The 22,346-nt window shown below is 33.6% G+C and overlaps 1 protein-coding gene across 1 annotated transcript in view; it reads right to left on the bottom strand.

Moving 5' to 3' along the window:
- The window catches only part of LOC143058827 (DNA primase small subunit-like), a 34,068-nt gene that overhangs the window by 6,348 nt on the left and 5,374 nt on the right, over nucleotides 1–22,346 (bottom strand). Inside the window, exons 3-9 of the mRNA XM_076232305.1 lie at nucleotides 19,387–19,493; nucleotides 18,486–18,559; nucleotides 8,784–8,920; nucleotides 7,156–7,214; nucleotides 4,196–4,308; nucleotides 2,302–2,384; nucleotides 708–846 (exon numbers count right to left, since the gene is read on the bottom strand). Coding sequence (XP_076088420.1) covers nucleotides 708–846; nucleotides 2,302–2,384; nucleotides 4,196–4,308; nucleotides 7,156–7,214; nucleotides 8,784–8,920; nucleotides 18,486–18,559; nucleotides 19,387–19,493 — 712 coding nt within the window. The remainder of the gene's footprint in view (nucleotides 1–707; nucleotides 847–2,301; nucleotides 2,385–4,195; nucleotides 4,309–7,155; nucleotides 7,215–8,783; nucleotides 8,921–18,485; nucleotides 18,560–19,386; nucleotides 19,494–22,346) is intronic.

The raw sequence follows: 22,346 nt of genomic DNA, 5'->3' as shown, positions 1-22,346 counted from the left end.
TATCTAACAGTAACTTTCAGTATATCCACATTTCCATAATGACTCAATTATTCAAGACACAGTTAAAAAACCTTAAAGTTAAAAATTGGTACCATTAAAACGTTTAAACCTGTTGCATTTGTTTGCACCTGTCTTAAGTCAAGAACCTGATGTTCAGTGGTTGTCGTTTGTTGATGTGGTTGATAAATATTTCTGGTTTCTTGTTTTTTTTATATAAATTAGAGCGCTGGTTATCTCGTTTGAATGATGATTTTATACTAATCATTTTTTTGGGGCCCTTAAAAGCTTGCTGTTCAGTGTGAGCCAAGGCTCCGTGTTGAAGGCCGTACATTGACCTACAACAGTTTACTTTTATAAATTGTTACTTGGATGGAGAGTTGTCTCATTGGCACTCATACCACATCTTCCTATATCTATCATATCATGCAAATACAGCAGTGTTAAAAAATCATTTATATTCTATTATGGGATTCTAAACAATGAGGTTTTGGAAAGGGTTTACACAATAAAGAATCTCAAGGACACATAAAAAAAGAGAACAGAGAAATATAATGTTAAATAACAATTTGAAAAACTTAGAGAGATGGCAAATATTTACTTGAAACCAGAGTCCATTATGACGGTATATATATTATCAAAAATGTTCTCCAATTAAAAGTGAGTGAGGTAATAGATTTCTGATTGATATTTTATATGTAGGTACAAACCTGTTTTAGGATGAACACAAAATGGACTTTTTAGTAAATGATTAACTCCCTTGCTGACATTGACATCCAGACGGGGGTAAACGTACTGTAGCATGACTTCCTCCTTAAGGTATTTCTGACTTTCTAAAGTTTCTTCACTCTAAATAAAAAGATAAAATACAACTGTATTTATTAATACCTATGCAATGACATGCTTTTATAATACAAACACTAAAGCACACACGCAATATCGCGGACCTGAGGCTGAATTAACGTATCTAATTACTTATAAGGCTTATTTTAGCCTGGATTTTTAGTATTGGTATTGTCATCTGATAAAGACATGCTGATTATAAAATACATTTTCTCTGTTTTCAAAATCTTTCTGTTTGAACCTGTTGACATATCAATTATTGGTTATATTAATTATTTGGAAAACAAAAGGGCATGGAATGGTGTAATTTTTAATCAATACTAATGGGCCTATATTATTTATATATAAAGTTGAATTCTTTGATTTGCCGGCTAACAAATTGGAAACCGTGTACCTATGCCTTATTTTAAACTGGATTTTTAGTATTCGTATTGTCATCTTATAAAGTCATGCTGATTAAAATACTACAATAGGAAACAATGTGACAATGATTGAATTTGTTAGTTTCAATCCAGTATAATGAAGAAGTTTAGGTGTGATTTTGACACGTGTATATGGCAAATCCCAAATACACTGTTTGGTGGTGCACCTGACAGATGAGGAACGTAAGGTAATAGGTAATATATAATATTGGTACTGGTATCAGATTGTACCCAGAACTTGTAAGTTATTGACAATATTAATCATGTGGAAGACAAAAAGGTCTGGAATGGTGTAATTTTTTAAACAACACCATTGTCCTATATTAGTTATATATAAATTTTAATTCTTTGATTTGTCGTTTTTAGCCCCCATGCAGGCTAATAAATTGGACCTCGTTATTTTAGAATTATAGATATAACATGAATTGACAAATCAAAGATATGAAAATTATGTTATATGTCCAATGGAATTTTATTTATCAGCTATAAATATATATTGAGGTCAGGATTTTTTTTTAAACATCTCATACAAATGATCCTATTTATTTTAACTTAAAAGGTATGTTATATATGATGGTATATAGATAGCATCCAATTAATTGATTGACTTTTTGTATTTAATACCACTTTCAGAAATATAGGTAAAAGGTTTTATTGGTGAAAGAAGCAGGAGTGCTTAGTGAAAACATTGGTAAGACTACAACCTTGTTTATATGAAAGATGAATGATGATCCTAAAATGGCTTGCTTAGAATGTAGAAAAATTATACAGTTATTCAGTGGTTGTATTTGTTGCTGCATATCATAATTGTTTTTTGTTTCTTGTTTTGTACATATATAAGGCTGTTTGCATTTTGTTTGGATTGTTTTAAATTTTTTTTTATTAAGGGACCTTTTATAGCTTACTGTGTAGTATGAATTTTGCTCATTGTTGAAATTTCGTACAGTGACCATTAGTTGTTAACTTCTAAGTCTTTTGATCTATGTCTCACTGGAAATCATACCAAATCTTCTTATTTTAAAATTTTAAAATAGCTTACCTTTTTACAAAGTGCTTGCCACCTTTTGTTTGATGATTCAAACCTGTTGAAGACATCTTTCCTATCCCACATATCTTTGAAACGTAATAAAGTTAAGGAAAACAAACTATGCTATCAAAACATTTACACTTTCAGGGCTCACGCTACCAGGCGACTTGGGCGAAGAAGTCGCTTTCCCGATCGTCACTTCGCTTTCCCCAACCCCCAAAAGCGAAAACAAGTCGCCCTGTTCTTGACGATACTCGCTTTCAGTCGCTTCCGTCATCGGACATTTTCAATTTTTACCAAGTTGATGAAACATCAATTTTTTATAGATAATTAAAGAAATTTAGACCTAAACGATTGATTATCTTAAGAAAAGAGGTTGAAGCATTGTCTTTGCAGTGTGTAGCAGGTTATTTGATAAAAATACAACTTTTTATCACTTCGTGCATTTCCGCAAGTTCCGGTGGTTGTTACTCGAAAACGTACATAAACCTAAATTTCGGCGGCAAAATAAGTTTGTTACTTTATTTAAACGTGATAAAAGTTGCCTCCAGTAAATGTTCAATCCATTTATTGCATTAAAAACGTCATGTTCCTTTCCAAATAGCTTGTCAAACATCGTTTATTTTTGTAAATTTTCTTGCATACCTCCACCATTAACCGATTTCTAAACTACGGATCTGAACCGGACCAGCTGTGACCTAAATCCGTACTTTTACAATAATTACTACGGACGCACAGCTGACAGAAGAATATTGACCCCAAAGGGAAAAATTACGTATTCCACACGCATTAAGAGACTTTTGGTTACATCTCATTGATTGGTGTATATAATTCCATATATTTTTTATGGATTGTTTCAAAGTTGCTTAACTCTGAGACTATTAATTATATTATGGCCCAGCTTAATAACTTTTATATTTTTTTATGAGAAACACTGAATTTCATACACAAGATAGATTTGAATTAAATTGTAATTGATATATTATAATTTCTTTACATTTTTTAAAATAAAAAAAAATTTTTTTTAGTGCTAGATATAAATATTTAGATTGTAGTTTCTCAAAACCTTAGTTAAACTTAAATAACTTTTAATTTGAAATGTTACTTTAATTGTATACTCAGATATGAATTGAATAATATAAAAAGAACATTATTTACATATGACCCTTTATACTATAGTAAAATCCAAACATTGTAGCGCACCGCACGAATGAGCACTTCTCTTTCAAATCTCACCACTTCTCCCTATCAGTTTCAAAAAGAGAAGTCACTTCTCCCTATAATTCTGAAGTAGTGTGAGTGTAAGACATACTAAAACTAATGGAATAACAATATTGTACCTAGAGCAGCCCCTATCAATTGGTAGAAAATGTAATTTAACTGGTGACATGTAGCAGAGACAATGAAACAGATATTTGCAATCATCATTTATCAACATTTATGTCAGGCCATACAAAAATGAATGTTGCTTTCCCCATGCAAGTGAAAATAAAAAGATATTCAAATTGATCTATACAGTAAGGGACGACATCAAAAGATCAATGTAAGATAAAAAACTTAATTCAAATAGTTTGGGGGTGGGGGTTGAACTACTGCAAGATGTGGTTATTCCACATTGATTTTTACATATATCTATATGGGTCAATCAATTTTTCCCAAATTAAGTTAAGAGGGGGGAGGGGGGGGGGGGTGAATTAAGTTTTTATCCTTCATTGAACTTGTGATGTCGTCCCTAAAACAGACACTGTAGGGGTATCGGGAAACAAACAATCATTTTGTATATCCTCTATGATCTGACCATGCATCTTATAAATCCAATGATCACCGACCCTCTAGGTACCACTAATGGCACTATTAAACAAAAGGTGATACTATTTCATGTTTTAAACTGTTTGATAAAGGATATCATCCTCTGTACATAGAGCCATGACCTTTTTCTGTTTTTCCTCGTCACCAAGAAAGTCTTGCTTATCTGCAGCATAACTAACAAATCTTTGTTCTATTATTTCTATTGCCTTTCTGGAATAAAGCAAAAATAAAAAAAGTTCAGATATAGTGATTCTTTAAGATGAACTTTGATAAATTTAACTATAATATGATAAATAGTAACAATAGAATGTATTCTAAAACTTTGTCAGATACTGTCACTGGCATGTAAATAATGAAAATCTTAAAACAAACAAGAGTGCACACGCTGAAATGTCTCGCCTTCTATACTAATCATTGATATTATGTTGATAGTCCTAAGTATAAAGCTAAGCTTTAATACAACTGTCACATAAACTTAACATTAACCAAGATAACTAAACAAAGACCAATGAACCTTGAAAATGAGGTCAAAGTCAGATGAACCATGCCAGGCAGACATGTACAGCTAACAATGCTTCTATACAACATATATAGTTGACCTATTACTTATAGTTTAAGAAAAATAGACCAAAACAGAAAAACCTAACACTGTGCAATGAACCGTGAAAATGAGGTCACGGTCAAATAAAACCTGCGTGACTAACATAAAGATCATAAAATATTTCCATACACCAAATATAGATGACCTATGGCATATAGTATAAGATAAAAAGACCAAAACTCAAAAACTTAACTTTGACCACTGAACCATGAAAATGAGGTCAAGGTCACATGACATCTGCCCGCTAGATAGGTACACCTTACAATCATTCCATACAACAAATATAGTAGACCTATTGCATATACTACGAGAAAAACAGACCAAAACACAAAAGTTTAACTATAACCACTGAACCATAAAAATGAGGTCAAGGTCAGATGACACCTGCCAGTTGGACATGTACACCTTACAGTCCTTCCATACACCGAATATACTAGCCCTATTGCTTGTAGTATCTGAGATATGGACTTGACCACCAAAACTTAACCTTGTTCACTGATCCATGAAATGAGGTCGAGGTCAAGTGAAAACTGTCTGACAGACATGAGGACCTTTCAAGGTACGCACATATCAAATATAGTTATCCTATTACTTATAATAAGAGAGAATTCAACATTACAAAAAATCTGAACTTTTTTTTCAAGTGGTCACTGAACCATGAAAATGAGGTCAAGGACATTGGACATGTGAGTGACGGAAACTTCGTAACATGAGGCATCTATATACAAAGTATGAAGCATCCAGGTCTTCCACCTTCTAAAATATAAAGCTTTTAAGAAATTAGCTAACACCGCCGCCGCCGTATCACTATCCCTATGTCGAGCTTTCTGCAACAAAAGTTGCAGGCTCTACAAAAACCCTGATGTAAGCAAATGCTAGAATTGAAGCTTTTACATTTTTTTCTAAATAAATATCATATCTCAGGTTTTGTATTTTCTTGAAAATACTTTTTGAAACTTTTTGCCACAGTGTTGTGTTATTCTTGAAAATTGTTTTTGTTCTTTTGGTCATGTTGACACGAGCTCCCACAATAAAGTGCACAGGTTAATAGAAGAAAAACTTAATAGAAATTGTGTTTATCAAGATCCTAGCTAAAAATACGTAATTGTAAGTATGCGTCTTTTAGTAATTTCACAGGATTGTAATAGGGTTGACAGTGCACACATTTTTAGAAAATGTACTCTGGTCAACTCTTTAACACCCCAATGAATTAATAAAAAGAAGCATTCAATTCTTAAATGAAACAGGAAATTCATCATGCCTAAATGTAAAAAGCTTTTACAATTAACATTAAGGTAAAACATTTGATGTACAATTGATTTTGTTAAATATGTCATCAAATCCATTGTTTTCTCTCAGAATACGGAATAAAACAACTACTGTCTTTTGTTTCGGAAATACATTTTGTTTATTGACTTTTGATAGGATTCCAGCCATTAATTTACCATTTTGGTATTATTATCATGATTGTAGTACCGTCTTTTGGTATGTATAAAGCACACATTTATACCCTAGGTCATGTTTCTTGTAAGAGGGGTGCCTGTTATACATGACTTCAAACAATTTCTTAGTCTTTTTTTCAGGTCCAAACTCCGACAAAGAAATTTACAAGTGAAGTGAAGAGTACGGAATATTTTTGCCAAAACATTGATTGTTTTTATGTTTTACATATGTATCATATTGTTCTTGATTTGTCATGTTTTATTCAAATAAAATACATTTTATATCTTTGTTGTTACGTTTATTTGTCCATCTGTTCTGCAATCCGGAAATTTACCAAGTCTTAATAAAGACACAATAAAGCTCTTGCTGTCGATTAAATTAGCCTCTGTGTTCCTTGTCATAACTTACTGTTTTGTATGTGTTCATTCCGCCATTTTTTTTCCAATGTATCGATCAGGTGATTGCAAGTCATGTGGGTCAGTCATGTGACTTAACATTGTAAAGCGATGATTTACTCCATGAAAAATTCATTAGGAAAAATACATTTTTACTTTGTAACTTTTCAACTTTTTAAACAACTGTTTAAAACCATTCAAGAAATTAAGATTGAAAACATGATAATGCCACAATTGTAACCTGGACATTGACATTGGTGTCCATTTAAGAAACTTCCTGTTTTAAGATAAACTTCCTTTTTGCCGATTTTGGAGCTGCAACTTTTCAGAAAATGTCTAGGAGTATTATATGACTAATAAACTTTTTTTTCTTGTTTCTTGGACAACAAATGCACACTATACACACCAAAAGACAGTAAGTTTCTCTATACATTTCAGTTTTGAATAAAACAGCATATTTATCTGTAGAAAAGTGATATATTACCGTGCTAAATGTCACAATCTTTTACAATCTGTTTTGGTAAATACTTGACTTGTTTCTGACAGTAAAAACATTTTGTTTGTGGTTTAATAGACTTTTGATAAAATTTCGACCATCCATTCATCACGTTCATTTACCTTATTGAGGGATGAATGGGACTTTCTAAAGCTACTTTCTTTGATTGGTTTTCTCCACCCTGAAACGATATAACTATTAATTTCACAGAGACATATTCATAAAGTTTTCTCCACCCTGAAACGATACAAATATTAATTTCACAGAGAAATGTTCAAAAAGTATATCTCTGGAAGAGAATGAGTACCGATAAAGATATACTCCCTTCAGATATAACATTATCCTAGGGAAGTAAGGAATGGTACACATTTGTGTTTTCAATAAAATATTCAAATTAGAACTAGAGGCTTCAAGGAGCCTGTATCACTCACCTTGCAAAATATCCATGTTTGAATTCATTTGGAAGTCAACTGACAATTCAAACTATATAAAAGCATTGGAAGATAATGGCTGTCTGGTAGTTATAAAGATATTCTTCATTCTAATAATTTTGAAGATACCTCATGCATGGGCCTATTATAGCACTTTATGCTGTATGGGTCATGCTTATTGTCAAAGGCCCTAGAAGTACCTAGTATTGAGATCCAGCTAACATGTTTAACCCAGCCAAATTTTGTATGTATGTGCCTGTCCCAAGTCAGGAGCCAGTAGTTCAGTGGTTGCCATTCGTTGATGTGTTTTTTCGTTCATTTTTAATTTTTATTTGTTTTAATTTGATTTATGATGTGACTCTGTACCTATGTATCTTGTCATACTTTGAATGACAAAATTATTTTATTTATTAATAGTACTTTTACTGTTAACCCACTTTTTTGTGATATACATTTGACGTGACTCTGTACTTATGTATCCCGTCATACTTTGAACCACACTATTATTTTACTTATTATTACTTTATACTGTTTAGTCAGTTTTTGTTATATCTATTTTGCGTGACTGTATTTATGCATCCCGTCAAACTTTGAACGACAAAATTATTTCATGTCTACCTGTGCGAATTTCAAACGAGCAATTTTACACCAGTACTCAATACCCTCCTTCCTTGATTGGTGCATTTTACATAGACAAATAAAATTGTATAATATAATCAAAATGAGGATGTTAATTTGATGTGTGCTTCTTCGTTACATTTGTTGTTTTTATAGTGATTAAGATGATAACACAATGTTGACTGCTGTACCCCTATTTTTGACATTTTTAACTATTGTGTCTGTTTATTTTGTTCACACATCGGTGACAATATAATGGAATGTGATATGACTGTCATACAAGTGAGAGGTTTAGTTAGCTATAAAACTAGGTTCAATCCACCATTTTCTTCATTTGAAAATGCCTGTACCAAGTCAGGAATATGACAGTTCTTGTCCATTCGTTTTTGATGCGTTTTGTTATTTGATTTTGCCATGTGATTATGGACTTTCCGAATTGATTTTCCTCTGAGTTCAGTATTTTTGTGATTTTACTTTTTATGTACATAAATAAGGCCATTAGTTTTCTCCATTAAATGGTTTTACATTTGTCATTTTGGGGTCTTTTATAGCCGACAATATGTTATAGGCTTTGTTTATCACACATCTTTTTTTTTTAATAAATATTTGCAGAAGTTCCAGTCCTTGGTCTCCAGTGAATAGTTTTTTAACTAGCAGTCATAAATCATGCTCTTATTTTTCCTTAAGTTTCATTACATTACCTTGACAATACTCAAATATTCAGCAATGGCTGATCTTCCCGTCTGTGAGAGTTTTCTGGCCGTCTCGTCACATACCCAGCAATGGATACCACGTCTTCCGGAGTATACCCAAAACAGGTGCTTAAAACCAAAATCCTCTACAAACACAAGAAGTCTATTGCTTTTCTACAGTCAGGTATACAAAACTTGTTTAAGTATATACATGATATACATAGGATGTTAAATCAGTCAGAAGTACAGACTTCAAGATAATTTATTTTACCACTATTTGTCTGTTCATTAAAGTCAAAACATAGATTGATATGGGGACGAAGTCCCCTATTACGCCTTTACAGTAGGGAAAAAAAAAAAATAATAATAAATTGGGAAAATTTCCAGAATTTTTCAATTTATACCTGATATACTAATGAACTGAAAATTGTTCAAACTTTTTTTATCAGAATTTTTCGTGCAGAAATTTACTTCCTTTTCCGGTCTTGTTTGGATGATAGTTTGAATAAAATATATATTTATCAGTCTAGTAAAATATGGGATTGTTGTGTAGATAGTTGTTTTACACTAACATCGGAAACATAATAACAAGTAATCCTTTTTCATATTTAATACGACACTTGAACATCAACATACGTATCAAGAATAATACAATGATAATTTGAAATTGCTTTTATAGTCAAATATAAAACCGGTTACATGAAATTCACATGAAGTGCCTGATAATTTTACATTATAATACAATTACCGGAGTCAAATTCACAAAAGGTCGGAGAAAATATCTAAAGACAATTAGCGGAGTAAAATACTATTTAGCGGAGATAAATAAATCCATAAAGTCCTTAAATTTGAATAATAAAGTTTTCGCTTTTCGCGACAGGGATTGGCACTCAATACCAATTCATTTTTAACTAGATATCATTGAGATGGGAGCCATCTCTGTGGGCCCCGCTGTGAATAATGTGCATTAAAAAATTGTATCTTTACCATAGGACATTGGTTTGTCAACTGAAATCAAAGTTTTTGACCTTGACCTTTGACCTATGAAGTTGTAAATAAATTATGACACACCCTTTGGTGTTGGTTTATAAACATGTCAAGTATAAACTTTGAAATGATAAAGGTTCTCAAGATATAGAGCGGACACGATCTTTACCATAGGACATGGGGTTGTCAACTGAAACCAAAGTTTTTGACCTTGACCTTTGACCTAGGAAGTTGCACATAAATTATGACACACCCTTTGGTGTTGGTTTATATACATGTCAAGTATAAACTTTGAAATGATAACGGTTCTCAAGATATAGAGCGGACACAATCTTTACCATAGGACATGGGGTTGTCAACTGAAACCAAAGTTTTTGACCTTGAACTATGCCCTAGGCAGTCGTTCATAAATTATGACACACCCTCTGGTGTTGGTTCATATACATGTCAAGTATAAACTTTGAAATCATAACGGTTCTCAAGATATAGAGCGGACACGATCTTCACCACAGGACACAGGGTTGTCAACTGAAACCGAAGTTTTTTGACCTTGACCTTTGACCTAGGAAGTTGTACATACATCATGACACGCCCTCTAGTGGTGGTTAATAAACATGTAAAGTATAAAGTATGAAATCATAATGGTTCTCTAGATATGGAGCGGACACAAAGTGTTACGGACGGACGGACAGACGGACGGACGGACAGACTGATCACTATAGGGGACCGCCTTTGGCGGGACCCTAATAATTGTTTGATATGGAGAAAAGGTTACCTGATGAAAGCGTTTCTTTGTTTACATTGAATATGACATCATAACTTAAATAAAGTCACAACTAAATCCCTAACAACAGAACCAAAATCGGTAACGTTACGGTATTTCCATTTCTTTTATTAACCATGTTAACATGTTAAAAAAAAAAAAATTCATACAGACTTCCTCCCCATTAACAGGTAATGCCTGCCTCATATTATTGAAAATGAACTAATTCACAATAAATTTTCCAGTTAATAAAAAGTTAGCCATGTGCTTGCTCAGAAATAGAAAATACAAGTTTAAAATAACAAAAGACATCTAGGGGTCAACAAGAGCCAATAATAAAAAATTCATAAATTAAAAAAAAAAAACAAAAAAAACTAGAGGCTCTAAAGAGCCTGTGTCGCTCACCTTGGTCTTGTGAATATTAAACAATGGACACGGATAAATTCATGACATAATTGTGTTTTGGTGATAGTGATGTGTTTGTAGATCTTACTTTACTGAACATTCTTGTTGCTACAATTATCTCTATCTATAATGAACTTGGCCCAGTAATTACAGTGGAAAATATTTTCTAAAAATTAACAAAAATTTATGAAAAATGTTAAAAATTAACTATAAAGGGCAATAACTCCTTAAGGGGTCAATTGACTATTTTGGTCATGTAAACTTATTTGTAGATCTTATTTTGCTGAACGTTATTGCTGTATACAGTTTATCTCTATCTATAATAATATTTAAGATAATAACAAACTAGAGGCTCTCAAGAGCCTGTGTCGCTCACCTGTTAATGTGTTTACAGATGTTGGCCATCTTCGTTGGTAGGCGGGGTCATTAGACACTTTTTTTTAAAAAAGATACCCTAGTATTATGATTGAGGCCAAGTTTGGTTAAATTTGGCCAAGTAGTTTTAGAAATGATTTTTATACAAGTTACAAAAATGACGAAAAGTTGTTCAATATTGACTATAAAGGGCAATAACTCCTTAAGGGGTCCTCTAACAATTTTGATCATGCTGACTTATTTGTAGATCTTACTTTGCTTAACATTATTGCTGTTTACAGTTTATCTCTACCTATAATAGTATTCAAGATAATAACCAAAAACTGCAAAATTTCCTTAAAATCACCAATTTTAGGGCAGCAACCCGACAACAGGTTGTCCGATTCAATTGAAAATTTGTGAGGGGATATATCTTATTCTGATGGACATTAAAATCTTGAAAGATTTGCCCTAAATGTCTTAGTTTCAAAGATATAAAGCAAAAACTGCATTTTACCACTATGTTCTAATTTTAGCCATGTCGGCCATTTTGTTTGGTAGGCTGGGTCATCGGACACATTTTATAAACTGTAAACCACAATGATAATTGTGGCCAAGTTTGGTTAAATTTGGTAAAGTAGTTTCAGAGAAGAAGATTTTTAGAAAAGTAACAAAAAATGACGAAAAGTTGTTAAAAATTTACTATAAAGGGCAATAACTCCTTAAGGGGTCGACTGACCATTTTGGTCCTTTGATTTATTTGTAGGTCTTACTTTGCTGAACATTATTGCTGTTTACAGTTTATCTCTATCTATAATAGTATTCAAGATAATAACCAAAAACTGCAAAATTTCCTTAAAATAACCATTTCACAGGCAGCAACCCAACAACAGGTTGTCCGATTCGTCTGAAAATTTCAGGGCAGATAGATCTTGACCTGATCAACAATTTTACCCCCGTCAGATTTGCTCTAAATGCTTTGGTTTTTGAGTTATAAGCCAAAAACTGCATTTTACCCCTATGTTCTATTTTTAGCCATGGCGGCCATCTTGGTAGGTTTGACGGGTCACGCCACAAATTTTTTAAACTAGATACCCCAAGGATGATTGTGGCCAAGTTTGGTAGAATTTGGCCAAGTACTTTCAGAGGAGAAGATTTTTGTAAAAGTTTACGGACGACGGACGCCAAGTGATGAGAAAAGCTCACTTGACCTTTCAGGTCAGGTGAGCTAAAAACGGCAAAATTTCCTTAAAATTACCAATTCAGGACAGTAACCTAACAACGGGTTATCCGATCCATGTGAAAACATCAGGGCAGATAGATCTTGACCTGATAAACAATTAAACCCTGTCAGATTTTCTCTTAATGCTTCGGTTTTTGAGTTATAAGCCAAAAACTGCATTTTACCCCTATGTTCTATTATTAGCCGTGGCAGCCATTTTGGTTGATTGGCCAGGTCACGTCACACATTTTTTAAACAAGTTACCCCAATGATGACTGTGGTCAAGTTTAGTTTAATTTGGCCCAGTAGTTTCAGAGAAGAAGATTTTTGTAAAAGATTACTAAGATTTACGAAAAAATGGTTAAAAATTGACTATAAAGGGCAATAACTCCTTCAGAGGTCAACTGACCATTTTCAGTTAGAGCTCAGACATAAACAAGTCTATTTCTGTTTTTGACTTAAAGAAGTCAAAACATGTATTCTTTATAAAAATGTGTTTTCAATTTTAGACTTATCTAAGTCACAAAATGACAGACTTGTTTAGGTCTATTTATGTTGATGAAAAAACTTAACTTGACTTGGTGGCCAAACTACACCACCTTTGACAGTAAAAACCTGTCTGAGAGTTCACAAGGACTTGATCTATCTATATTTAATTATCTAATTGAACATCCTTACTAAACACAGATGTTTTACCTCATTAAGTGTGGATCCAGGTGGTTGCATTGTAAGGTTAATTAACATGATCCCCGATTTTTCAGACTCTCATTCATATTTTTCTTTAGAAGACAAGGCATTGGCTTTCAATGTTGTCATTATTTGATTTAGATGCATGACCTTTTTATAAGTATGCGTGGGTCTTGAAGTTGACCAATTTTGGTAACTTATCGACTTGTAGGAGTTGATATTTGCAACTTTTTGATTCTGGTCAATCATTTCTTGCTTAACAATATTTGACTTATTTAAGTCGTATTTTGTCTTGCATTAAAGGGAGACAAGTCCTAAAACTTACAAATTTAGACCTCTATGAGTCAAAAGCAGATTCAGACTTATTTATGTCTGAGCTCTGACTGATTTTGGTCATGCTGACTTATTTGTAAATCTTACTTTGCTGAACATTATTGCTGTTTACAGTTTATCTACATCTATAATAATATTCAAGATAATAACCAAAAACAGCAAAATTTCCTTAAAATTACCAATTCAGGGGCAGCAACCCAACAACAGGTTGTCAGATTCATCTGAAAATTTCAGGACAGATAGATTTTGACCTGATAAACACTTTTACCGCTGTCAGATTTGCTCTAAATGCTTTGGTTTTTGAGTTATAAGCCAAAAACTGCATTTTACCCCTATGTTCTATTTTTAGCCATGGCGGCCATCTTGGTTGGTTGACCGGGTCACGCCACACATTTTTTAAACTAGATATCCCAAATATGATTGTGGCCAAGTTTGGATTAATTTGGCCCAGTAGTTTCAGAGGAGAAGATTTTTGTAAAAGATTACAAAGATTTAGGAAAAATGGTTAAAAATTGACTATAAAGGTCAATAACTCCTAAAGGGGTCAACTGACCATTTTGGTCATGTTGACTTATTTGTAAATCTTACTTTGGTGAACATTATTGCAGTTTACAGTTTATCTCTATCTATAATAATATTCAAGATAATAGCCAAAAACAGCAAAAATTACCTAAAATTACCAGTTCAGGGGCAGGAACCCAATAACGGGTTGTCGGATTCATCTGAAAATTTGAGGGCAGATAGATCTTGACCTGATAAACAATTTTACCCCATGTCAGATTTGCTCTAAATGCTTTGGTTTTTAAGTTATAAGCCAAAAACTGCATTTTACCCCTATGTTCTATTTTTAGCCATGGCGGCCATCTTGGTTGGTTGGCCGGGTCATGCCACACATTTTTTAAACTAGATATCCCAATGATGATTGTGGCCAAGTTTGGTTTAATTTGGCCCAGTACTTTCAGAGGAGAAGATTTTTGTAAAAGTTAACGACGACGGACGACGGACGCCAAGTGATGGGAAAAGCTCACTTGGCCCTTCGGGCCAGGTGAGCTAAAAAAAGTCGCTGAAGATGTAATCAATTTAGAGAAAGATTTATTACAATACATTGTGAAGATCAAAAGATTATTTAAGAATTTAAATTTAATAAAATGAGAAACATTTCCTACTTGTGAAAGGATCTGAACTATGAGAAAAACATGTTTTCATTTTATAGTTCTATCAATATGGAATTCAAACATTTTACAGATTTAGATTCAATAATTTTTGCAGTCATTGGAGCACTTTAACCAGTTACCTCTTTTACATATGAACAGAAATTGATCCTGCCTAAGATTCTAACTAGAGGCTCTAAAGAGCCTGTGTCGCTCACCTTGGTCTATGTGAATATTAAACAAAGGACGCAGATGGATTCATGACAAAATTGTGTTTTGGTGATGGTGATGTGTTTGTAAATCTTACTTTACTGAACATTCTTGCTGCTTACAATTATCTCTATCTATAATGAACTTGGCCCAGTAGTTTCAGAGGAGAAGATTTTTGTAAAAGATAACTAAGATTTACGAAAAATGGTTCAAAATTGACTATAAAGGGCAATAACTCCTAAAGGGGTCAACTGACCATTTCAGTCACGTTGACTTATTTGTAAATCTTACTTGGCTGAACATCATTGCTGTTTACAGTTTATCTCTATCTATAATAATATTCAAGATAATAACCAAAAACAGCAAAATTTCCTTAAAATTACCAATTCAGGGGCAGCAACCCAACAACAGGTCGTCCGATTCATCTGAAAATTTCAGGGCAGATAGATCTTGACCTGATAATCAATTTTACTTCATGTCAGATTTGCTCTAAATGCTTTGGTTTTTGAGTTATAAGCCAAAAACTGAATTTTACCCCTATGTTCAATTTTAGCCGTGGCGGCCATCTTGGTTGGTTGACCGGGTCACGCCACACATTTTTTAAACTAGATACCCCAATGATGATCGTGGCCAAGTTTGGTTTAATTTGGCCCAGTGGTTTCAGAGGAGAAGATATTTGTAATAGATTACTAAGATTTACAAACTAGAGGCTCTAAAGAGCCTGTGTCGCTCACCTTGGTCTATGTGACTATTAAACAAAGGAAGCAGATGGATTCATGACAAAATTGTATTTTGGTGATGGTGATGTGTTTGTACATCTTACTTTACTGAACATCCTTGCAGCTTACAATTATCTCTATCTATAATGAAGTTGGCCCAGTAGTTTCAGTGGAAAATGTTAGTAAAAATTTACAAATTTTATAAAAATTGTTGAAAATTGACTATAAAGGACAATAACTCCTTAGGGGGTCAATTGACCATTTCGGTCATGTTGACTTATTTGTAAATCTTACTTTGCTGAACATTATTGCTGTTTACAGTTTATTTCTATCTATAATAATTTTCAAGATAATAACCAAAAACAGTAAAATTTCCTTAAAATTACCAATTCAGGGGCAGGAACCCAACAACGGGTTGTCCGATTTATCTGAAAATTTCAGGGCAGATAGATCTTGACCTGATAAACAATTTATCCCCCTGTCAGATTTGCTCTAAAGGCTTTGGTTTTTGAGTTATAAGCCAAAAACTGCATTTTACCCCTATCTTCTATTTTTAGCCATGGCGGCCATCTTGGTTGGATGGCCGGGTCATCGGACACATTTTTGAATCTAGATACCCAAAAGATGATTGTGGATAAGTTTGGATTAATTTGGCCCAGTAGTTTCAGAGGAGAAGATTTTTGTAAAAGATTACTAAGATTTACGAAAAATGGTTAAAAATTGACTATAAAGGACAATAACTCCTATATGGGTCAACTGACCATTTCGGTCATGTTGACTTATTTGTAAATCTTACTTTGCTGAACATTATTGCTGTTTACAGTTTATTTCTATCTTTAATAATTTTCAAGATAATAACCAAAAACAGTAAAATTTCCTTAAAATTACCAATTCAGGGGCAGCAACCCAACAACAGGTTGTCAGATTCATCTGAAAATTTCAGGGTAGATAGATCTTGACCTGATAAACAATTTTCTAATAGTCAGATTTGCTCTTAATGCTTTGGTTTTTAAGTTATAAGCCAAAAACTGCATTTTACCCCTATGTTCTATTTTTAGCCATGGCGGCCATCTTGGTTGGTTGGCCGGGTCCCTGGACACATTTTTTAAACTAGATACCCCAAAGATAATTGTGGCCAAGTTTGGATAAATTTGGCCCAGTGGTTTCAGAGGAGAAAATTTTTGTAAAAGATTACTAAAATTTACGAAAAATGGTTAAAAATTGACTATAAAGGGCAATAACTCCTATATGGGTCAACTGACCATTTCGGTCATGTTGACTTATTTGTAGATCTTACTTTGCTGAACATTATTGCTGTTTACAGTTTATCTCTATCTATAATAATATTCAAGATAATAACCATATAACGGCAAAATTTCCTTAAAATTGCCAATTCAGGGGCAGCAACCCAACAACCGGTTGTCCGATTCGTCTGAAAATTTTAGAGCAGATAGATCTTGACTTAATAAACAATTTAACCCCATGTCAGATTTGCTCTAAATGCTTCGGTTTCAGAGTTATAAGCCAAAAACTGCATTTGACCCCTATGTTCTATTTTTAGCCATGGCGGCCATCTTGGTTGGTTGGCCGGGTAACCGAACACATTTTTTAAACTAGATACCCCAATGATGATTGTGGCCAAGTTTGGTAAAATTTGGCCCAGTAGTTTCAGAGGAGAAGATTTTTGTAAAAGTTAACGACGACGGACGACGGACGCCGGACGCCAAGTGATGAGAAAAGCTCACTTGGCCCTTCGGGCCAGGTGAGCTAAAAATGGTTAAAAATTGACTATAAAGGGCAATAACTCCTAAAGGGGTCAACTGACCATTTCAGTCATGTTGACTTATTTGTAAATCTTACTTTGCTGAACATTATTGCTGTTTACAGTTTATCTCTATCTATAATAATATTCAAGATAAATAACCAAAAACAGCAAAATTTCCTTAAAATTACCAATTCAGGGGCAGCAACCCAACAACAGGTTGTCCGATTCATCTGTAAATTTCAGGGCAGATAGATCTTGACCTGATAATCAATTTTACTACAGTCAGATTTGCTCTTAATGCTTTGGTTTTTGAGTTATAAGCCAAAAACTGAATTTTACCCCTATGTTCTATTTTTAGCTGTGGCGGCCATCTTGGTTGGTTGGCCGGGTCACGCCACACAGTTTTTAAACTAGATACCCCAATTGTGATTGTGGCCAAGTTTGGTTTAATTTGGACCAGTAGTTTCAGAGAAGAAGATTTTTGTAAAAGATTACTAAGATTTACGAAAAATGGTTAAAAATTGACTATAAAGGGCAATAACTCCTAAAGGGGTCAACTGACCATTTTGATCATGTTGACTTATTTGTAGATCTTACTTTGCTGAACATAATTGCTGTTTAAAGTTTATCTCTATCTATAATAATATTCAAGATAATAACCAAAAACAGCAAAATTTCCTTAAAATTACCAATTCAGGGGCAGCAACCCAACAACGGGTTGTCCGATTCATCTGAAAATTGCAGGGCAGATTGATCTTGACCTGATAAACAATTTTACCCCATGTCAGATTTGCTCTAAATGCTTTGATTTTTGAGTTATAAGCCAAAAACTGCATTTTACCCCTATGTTCTATTTTTAGCCGTGGCGGCCATCTCGGTTGGTTGGCCGGGTCACGCCACACATTTTTTAAACTAGATACCCCAATGATGATTGTGGCCAAGTTTGGTTTAATTTGGCCCAGTAGTTTCAGAGGAGAAGATTTTTGTAAAAGTTAACGACGACGGACGACGGACGCAAAGTGATGGGAAAAGCTCACTTGGCCCTTCGGGCCAGGTGAGCTAAAAATGAATTTAAGTCCAGTTGATCTACAGAACATATTTGTGAATGAACTGACCCCTTAATGCCCGGTTAACAATTTTAATGGCAATCTGCATCAATGGCCAGCATTTTGGACATATATCTGCTCCTCTGCAAAAAATGAAATATATAATAAATATATGGAGAAATGAATAGTTCTAAATTGATGCAACTTAACAAAGCTTTACAAAGCCTACCTTAAACATGTTAAAAGAAAACTTTAGTGTGATGAGATTGATTAAAAATAATGCCCCTTTAATATCAAGAGAACACTAAAAAATAACATTAACAACAATTAATGTTTTTTTAAAATTTCAAATGTTATGACAACCGTGTGTAACACTAGAAGTTTTGATTTACAGTAATTTGAAGTAAGATGTGGTAATTTGTTTAAGAGGCAATGTATTTGAACTTGTCTTGTATAATAGTTCAGGAAGAGGAATGGAAGCAAAAGTGAAGTTTTCTTGGTATATTTGCATTTTAATTAACATCTACTGATTTCTATTCAATTTTTCTTATCCACGTTCACATGCTCTCTACTCTGTATTACACCACTAAGTGATAAATGTGGGTCTGAAATGGTGATCTTCCTTTCTTTATCTTTTTAAAACTTGTACTGTGAAACCTCTTTAAACAGAACCTCTTCGGGACTTAAGATTTTGTTCAGTTTTGGCAGGTTCACAACACACATAATTTGATATGACGGTGCTAACGAACATGTTTGGTTTATACAGGTTTTCGGTTTATACAGGATTCGGTTTAGTCAGGTTTCACTGTATTCCATTTTACTCTATTCTTTGTCTTTTTGATATTTTAGCACCAATTTCTCATCTTTTCTTCTTTTTTTCACCATTTTTCTTTGTTGTTTTCTTTACCAAAAATATATATTCACAAAAACCCTACCTAGACCCTCCTAAATCTACAGAATGAATACTCACGAACAACAAAATCTAACATCATCGTAATCAGTCATATCTATATCAAATACTAGTTCTTTCTCTTGAGCCTGAAATGCTGCAGGCTTCACTGTTTTGTGGTCTTTTGGCTGAAACATTTATTAAATATTTTTAAATTAAAACAATTTGACATTAAACTTTGTCCTTTTAACTTTCTTTATTTGAAAATCACTGATGAGTCTGTTGTTGACGAAACACATGTATGACATACAAAATTTTAAACCTGGAATCTATGACAAGATTTTTGCCATGTCTGTATCAATAAAGTATTTCAGTCAATGCTATATTTATTCAACAACAGCAAACAGTTTTTTATAAATTTATCAAAGCATATTTAATATTGAGCTAAATGTGATATGAAAAAAAAAATTGCCTAGCTAAAATATGAAGGTTAAAAGTCCTGCAACAAGACAATGACTTTATATTGTTTTCTGCAGAGCGGAAGAAGAAAGTCAAGAACAGGATTGAAAACAGTAATAAGCCCACATTAGGCCAGACTTTTTATTTTATCTGTTTAACGAGAAAATTTGTAAACTAGAGGCTCTAAAGAGCCTGTGTCGCTCACCTTGGTCTTGTGCATATTAAACAATGGACACGGATAAATTCATGACATAATTGTGTTTTGGTGATAGTGATGTGTTTGTAGATCCTACTTTACTGAACATTCTTGTTGCTACAATTATCTCTATCTATAATGAACTTGGCCCAGTAATTACAGTGGAAAATATTTTCTAAAAATTTACAAAAATTTATGAAAAATGTTAAAAATTAACTATAAAGGGCAATAACTCCTTAAGGGGTCAACTGGCCATTTTGGTCATGCTGACTTATTTGTAAATCTTACTTTGCTGAACATTATTGCTGTCTACAGTTTATCTCTATCTATAATAATATTCAAGATAATAACCAAAAACGGCAAAATTTCCTTAAAATTACCAATTCAGGGGCAGCAACCCAACAACGGATTGTCCAATTCATCTGAAAACATCAGGGCAGATAGATCTTGACCTGATAAACAATTAAACCCTGTCAGATTTTCTCTTAATGCTTCGGTTTTTGAGTTATAAGCCAAAAACTGCATTTTACCCCTATGTTCTATTATTAGCCGTGGCAGCCATTTTGGTTGATTGGCCAGGTCACGCCACACATTTTTTAAACAAGTTACCCCAATGATGATTGTGGCCAAGTTTAGTTTAATTTGGCCCAGTAGTTTCAGAGGAGAAGATTTGTAAAAGATTACTAAGATTTACGAAAAAATGGTTAAAAATTGACTATAAAGGGCAATAACTCCTTCAGGGGTCAACTGACCATTTTGGTCATGTTGACTTATTTGTAAATCTTACTTTGCTGAACATTATTGCTGTTTACAGTTCATCTCTATCTATAATAATATTCAAGATAATAACCAAAAACAGCAAAATTTCCTTAAAATTACCAACTCAGGGGCAGCAACCCAAGAACAGGTTGTCCAATTCATCTGAAAATTTCAGGACAGATAGATCTTGACCTGATAAACACTTTTACCGCATGTCAGATTTGCTCTAAATGCTTTGGTTTCTGAGTTATAAGCCAAAAACTGCATTTTACCCCTATGTTCTATTTTTAGCCATGGCGGCCATCTTGGTTGGTTGGCCGGGTCACGCCACACATTTTTTAAACTAGATATCCCAAAGATGATTGTGGCCAAGTTTGGATTAATTTGGCTCAGTAGTTTTAGAGGAGAAGATTTTTGTAAAAGATTACTAAGATTTACGAAAAATGGTTAAAAATTGACTATAAAGGTCAATAACTCCTAAAGGGGTCAACTGACCATTTTGGTCATGTTGACTTATTTGTAAATCTTACTTTGCTGAACAATATTGCTGTTTACAGTTTATCTCTATCTATAATAATATTCAAGATAATAGCCAAAAACCGCAAAAATTCCCTAAAATTACCAGTTCAAGGGCAGCAACCCAATAACGGGTTGTCCGATTCATCTGAAAATTTGAGGGCAGATAGATCTTGACCTGATAAACAATTTTACCCCATGTCAGATTTGCTCTAAATGCTTTGGTTTTTGAGTTATAAGCCAAAAACTGCATTTTACCCCTATGTTCTATTTTTAGTCATGGCGGCCATCTTGGTTGGTTGGCCGGGTCACGCCACACATTTTTTAAACTAGATACCCAAATGATGATTGTGGCCAAGTTTGGTTTAATTTGGCCCAGTAGTTTCAGAGGAGAAGATTTTTGTAAAAGTTAACGACGACGGACGCAGGACGACGACGGACGACGGACGCAGGACGACGGACGCCGGACGCAAAGTGATGGGAAAAGCTCACTTGGCCCTTCGGGCCAGGTGAGCTAAAAATTAGGGTCGAGGGGGCGAAATAAAAAAAAAAATAAAAGTGCAAAATTGGTCCAGTCGACACTAAAAATAAAAATAAAACCATTATAAGTGATTTTTTTTTTTTTTTTAAGAATTTATCAAAATACAAGAACAATGAAATGATAACAGACCAGTATATTAACCCAGAGAAATATAAATACATATAATTTATATATGTCTCTGGTTAACCCTTATATTAATATAAACATAAAAACTATGTTTTGATTCTGTATTTCCACTAATATAGATCCATGGCACCACTCAAATATATCAACCTCGCTGCATATACACTATATATGTATATACCAGTCACCCAGTCAGGAACCTCTTAGTGTATGCAGAGACATACTGTATATATACACATGTGTATATATGTCTCTGGTGTAATAGTCCCAGAGTTAAGCAACTTTAACCTATAAATTGCAACAATGCTTATACATGGAAATATATACATTAATCAAAAAGATCTAACCAAAAGTATGTTAATGCGTGTGGAATGCGTAATTTTCCCTTTTGGGATCATTTTTTGTCTGTCATCAGTGGCGGATCCAGAAATGTTCATAAGTGGGGGC

The sequence above is a fragment of the Mytilus galloprovincialis genome, chromosome 14 (genome assembly GCF_965363235.1).
Source record: "Mytilus galloprovincialis chromosome 14, xbMytGall1.hap1.1, whole genome shotgun sequence".
Lineage (NCBI taxonomy): Eukaryota > Metazoa > Mollusca > Bivalvia > Mytilida > Mytilidae > Mytilus > Mytilus galloprovincialis.
The sequence above is the reverse complement of the archived record's forward strand: the minus strand, read 5'-3'. Positions and strand labels throughout refer to the sequence as shown.